This window comes from Grammomys surdaster, unplaced genomic scaffold (genome assembly GCF_004785775.1).
Source record: "Grammomys surdaster isolate TR1022 unplaced genomic scaffold, NIH_TR_1.0 218, whole genome shotgun sequence".
NCBI classification, from domain to species: Eukaryota; Metazoa; Chordata; class Mammalia; order Rodentia; family Muridae; genus Grammomys; species Grammomys surdaster.
The window spans coordinates 4,349,059-4,354,467 of NW_021604663.1; the positions used below are offsets into that span (position 1 = coordinate 4,349,059).

Consider the following 5,409-nt stretch of genomic DNA (forward strand, 5'->3'; position numbering starts at 1 on the left):
AGAGAGAGAGAGAGAGAGAGAGAGAGAGAGAGAGAGAGAGAGAGAGAACACAGAGATTGAGAACACTGAAGTAACGTGTAACAGAATATTAGCAACTGTGCTCTGGGTGAATTTGCTATGCTTTCCACATTACCCCTCTGCCTTTTCTTTTCCTCCTCTTTCTCCTCTCCTTCTCCCTTCCACCTCCCCCCTCTTCTTTTTTTGATGGGGAGACAGAACCCAGGGCCCCACAAATGCCAGGCAAGTGTTCTACCAAGCCCTGTCCCCAGGCAGTCTCACTTCTCAATTTCTAAATGAGCACATAGTACTTATCATCAAAACAAAAGCTCAAATAGAATTTGATATCATGTTTCAGAGAGGGCCGGAGCACAGGAAGAAAGCAGCTGGCCCACCCTGCCGAGCATACTAAAGCATCCTAGAAGGTGCTCTGGCGAAACATCATAACCCTTTCAAGAGTCCCTGCTCCAACCAGCCATCCTGGCCTTAAGAAATCCACCCAAGGGAATTACATAGAACTGCCAAGATGTCTGTACAAGATGTTCAACCAAGTGACCTGCCACATGAGATCAAATGAACCAGAGTAGTCGCTGGCAGTGGGGAGAAGGGTAAATAAATTGTCGTCACTCCATTTGATGTATAAAGTCGTAGATACATTTCAGAGATGTCTGTGGTGGTTTGAAGGAGAAGCGCCTCTGGTAGGCTCATGCGTTTTGAATACTTGGTCTCACTTGGTGATGTGGTTGGGGGAGGGGTGGAGGGAAGTTAGGAACCTTAAGGAGGCAAAGCCTTGCTGGAGGAAGGGTATGGGCTTTGAGGGTTTACAGCCTGGTCCCACTTCCTGCTTGCCCTCTCTGCTTCCTGTGTGTGGATACAACATGATTAGCCAGCTTACTGCTTCTGCCACGCCTGCCACCTGGAACCATAAGCCAAATAAACTTCTTCCCCCACCTTCCCCCCGAGATAGGATTTCTCTGTATAGCCCCAGCTGCTCTGGAGAGGCTCTAAAACAGAGACTCATCTGCCTCTGCCTCCTGAATGCTGGGATTAAAGGCATGGGCCACCACCACCACTAGGCCAAACCCCTTCTTCTTAAGTTGTCTTTGGCGTGAGGGAGCAAGAGGAAAGTCATGAATAAAATGTCATCATGCCCCCGATACTCAGGTCCCGTTCATATGAACCCAGTGCGTTATCTCTGGTATAGGCCCAGCCACTGACCTTTTATATTTATACTTATTTAACTCCTATTTAGCGTTTTTATCTTCTGTGTGTGAATGCGGTTACGTGTGTCGGAATACACGCATGCCATAGGATGCTTGTGGAGGCCAGGGGACCACCTCTGATGGTCCTCACTTTTCTCTGCCTTGCTTGAGCGAAGGACCTGTTTTTTTTTTTTTTTTTTTTTTTTTTTTTTTACCACTGCGTCCATCAGACTGGGAACTGTTGGTTCTCAGGTGGTCCTTACCTTGTTTAGTCTCTCATTGGCTGGGAGCTAGCCCAATAGGGAGGCTGGTTGCCCAGCAAGCCCTGCCTCCACAATGATTGCAAGCTTGGACCACCAGGCCCAGCTCCCCGCCGCCCCCTCCCCCCTCCCTTTTTGAGGTTGGTTCTGAGGATGGAGCTCAGATCCATAAACACTTTAACAAACAAGCCCAGGTTAATTTAAATTATTTTAAATTAAGGACCATGAACGAAATACTGGATGAACAAGATTTCAAAAAGATTCCTATTATAACCAGCTGGCTCTGTGCTCAGCAGAAAACTGCGCTCCAGAAGGGGAAAGTCTGGCAAAGCAGAAACTTAGAGGAAGTGCTGTCTGAGAGGCTAGACTAGGACAGAGAGGGAGGAGCCTCGGGTAAAGGTAACCAATCAGTTCAGGAGCAGGAAAGCTCACAGCCGGAAGGGGTGGGACTGGGTGTCTGTGCTGACATCCTGCTGTGGTCTGGGTTCCAGTACTTGGTTCCAAGAGGCCAGATCAAACCAAAACGGGGTCATTCATGCTAAAAATCAGCCTTAAGGAAGAAGAGAGTCCAGATAGACTAGCACCTGGAAATAGGAAAGTCTACTTGATCTGAGTTGCATATGGAGTCCTTACAGCCTAGGTTAGCGGACTGCGGCAGTAAGCCTCAGAGACAACAGTTACATCAGGCAAATATAAGTTACATTAATACCCTTTACCATTACTCTGTAATTTCTTGTCTTGACAATTCCAAGACCATGAACCTTTTTCTCCCTTTCAACTAAAAACGTAACGCCAAATATTCTAAAACTAGAAATGATCGCTTTTGCATGAGCTAAAGTATTAACAGCATTTACCTGCAGTTGGAAATTTCCTGGCTCGTTCTTCAAAGAACCACTCTCCGGTTTTGATTTTCACGTTTCTGAAAAGCAAGCAGAGTCATCTGTTTGAGAGCCGGGCCTCACTCTCCTGCCTTGGGCTGACTTAGCACTCACTATGCTGCTCAGCCAGCCTCAAACTCAGTGACACCCCTGGCTTAGCTTCTCAAGTGTTGGAATTACAGGTGTGAGCCATCTTCTGAAATTATAACATTGAAAAATATTTTTTAAATATTATTTTTGCAAGTGTGCTTTGCCTGCGTGTATGAGTGCACCATCAACATACCTGGTATCTTCAGACACTGGACTACTAGATCTCTTGAAATTGGAGTTAAAGATAATTATTAGCTACCTGGCCTGGCCCTGGCTTCTCTCTGTGTAGTCCATGGACATCCAAGCTTTTGGCTTGAGGAAGAATTGTCTTGGGCCACACATTCAGAAATATCCAACCCAAGGTCAGCTTTGAATGTGACCCAACACAAAATTCTAAACTTATTGAAGACATTTTGAGATATTGGCAGGGGGATGATTTTCTTTTATAATTTTCAGAATGCTCAAATATGCTCTCTTAGTTTGCTTTCAGTTGCTGTGATAAACACCTACCAAAAGCGAGAAAGGGTTTGTTTGGCTTACAGGTTACAGTCCACTATCAAGGGAAGCCAGGCAAAGAAGTCAAGGCAGGAACTGAAGCAGAGACCATGAAAGAATGTGCTAACTGGCTTGCTCCAGATGGCTTGCTCAGCCTACTTTCCTTGAAGATGCAAGACCGCCTGCTTAGGGGATGGCACCGCCCACTGTGGCCTTGGCTTTTCCACTTCTATCACCAATCAAGAAAATGCCCCACAGACCTGCCCACAGGTAAAGCCAATGGATACAATTCTTCAGTTAATGTTCCAAGGTGATTTAGTTTATGTCAAGATGACAAAAACTAACCAGCACGGAATCTCCGTAGATGAGTGTGTTGTGTCTTGATATCACATAAATGTATGTACGAACTCTTGCCACCCAAGAGCCACAGGTTGAACACTCTTGGAAGGACATGCCCTGCCTGGTGGAGGCCGGTATTATAAACATCAAGCATCTGGTGCTCCACCTGCTCCTGGAAGCACCGGCATCCATCGTCATGGTCTTCAACCCCCGAGAATGCTGAATTAGCAAATGAGAAATAACTGTTGAATGTGCTTTGCAAATTCCAGCACACAGATATTTCCTAAGGGGGAGGCCAGAGGAGCCGAGCAGAAAGCTATTTTTGACCTCACTGCTATGAGCAAGCAGCAAATTAAATAGGCACTTAGGAGTCACTTCTTTGCATCTACAGGTGGGGAAGCAGTTAGCTTTATGTTTTATGTGCTGAGAAAGTGCCACGATGCACTCCAGAGAGGCTAAAGATCAATTTTTCATCATTTGCCTGACAAGAGGTGGCCTATGTCTTCAGAATTCTTTGAGTGCCTGAAGTAGTACGTTCCTGCAAGTCTGCTCTCTGGCCAAGGCCCTGATGGCAAAGAAGCCTCAAGAACACTCCCAAAGAGACCCTGGCGGCTTGATCGGTGCGCAGGCTGCAAAAACTCCAAATGTGAAACAGAGTAACAGGTGTCCTGTGTGGGCGGGTCCAGCCTCTAACGCCTGCTGAGAGCTGTCTGTCCATTCACCCAGCTGAAAACTTTCCTTCAAACAACCTTGGGTGACGAATCAAATTAATGTGGGTTTGTTTTGTCCGTCCACAAGCCCAGCTGAGCCGCTCTTGACGCTGGCACAGGAAAACAGACCGATGTTAGTGATTAAATCCTAGGCGACTATGAGAATGAGACTCGTGATGAAGATGAAGCAATGGTTTTTATCACGCTGCTATCAACCCCTCTTGCAAAACATTCACCGCTGCCCCCTCCCTAACCTCAGGGCCTCTGCCCCTCATGCCCAGAGAGACACTCTCACGGGTTCCAGCACAGTAAGAATAAATGAGTAGTCTTATGTCTCCGGGGAGCACTCTAAGAAAAAAGGGATGAGGTGGGCTCCAAAGCGGATGCCCTCAGAAGGGGTCCATGCTACCAAAAGAACAGCGCTAAGGCACCAGGCAAGCACTACCGAGCTTACTTTATATGTATGTGTGTTTTGTCCCCATGAAAGTATCTGCAGCATGTGAATTCCTGGTGCTCCTGAAGGCCAGAAGAGGATGTCAGATCTCCTACGGGAGAAGTTAGAAAACCATGCTATTTGAGGAGACAGCAAAGATCAGCTGGCAAAATGCCACAGACAATATCCACGGGGCCAGAAAACTCAGGGCTATTCACGGGGCTGGAAAACCCGGGGACTGCCATGCTAAACAAGCCTCCCCATGGCAACTAGGAAGTACTAGCAAGACGCAGCTTTCAAAAATATGTCTGCTGCCCCCCTGCCAAAAATCCCCACCACAGCAGGTAATCCAGACTGGAGTGAGGGGCAGGGGGGGGGGGGGGGGGGCAGAGTGCAGGGGCTTTAGGACACTGACCAGGCCCAATCACAGGGGTCCCTGTAAATAAAACAAATAAAATAAATAAAATAAAAGGCAGAACAAAATCAGCTAAATTCAGACTGAGGTTGATTCAGTTCAGCTGCTTTCCCAGAACACAAAAGACAAAGACATGAAATATGGGAGGGTGGGGGGTGTCGTTGAGACGGCTCAATGGTTAAGAGCACTGATTGCTCTTCCAGAAGTCCTGAGTTCAATTCCCAGCAACCACACAATGGCTCACAACCATCTGTAATGGGATCCGATGTCCTCTTCTGGTGTGTCTGAAGATACACACATATATATAATAAATAAATCTTTTTAAAAAATAAATTAAAAAAAAAAGAAAGAAATGGCCCCTTTGGGGATGATGGGTGTGAAAGTCCATGTCTCATTCCACCATGCTTAAAACCTCTCGAGGACCTGTCCTAAAACAATAGTATGTCCAAACAAACAAAAAAATTAAAAATTAAAAATTAAAAAAGAAATGCAGAGGAGAAGACAACACAAATGGAGTGTGAGACCATGTTGCTCTCTCCCTTCCTCTCTCTCTCTCTCTCTCTCTCTCTCTCTCTCTCTCTCTCTCTCTC

At 46.5% G+C, this 5,409-nt stretch overlaps 1 protein-coding gene across 1 annotated transcript in view; it reads right to left on the minus strand.

The window, feature by feature from the left end:
• Positions 1-5,409, minus strand: part of Sytl3 (synaptotagmin like 3) — a 70,596-nt gene that overhangs the window by 41,150 nt on the left and 24,037 nt on the right. Inside the window, exon 4 of the mRNA XM_028772720.1 lies at positions 2,314-2,378. Coding sequence (XP_028628553.1) covers positions 2,314-2,378 — 65 coding nt within the window. The remainder of the gene's footprint in view (positions 1-2,313; positions 2,379-5,409) is intronic.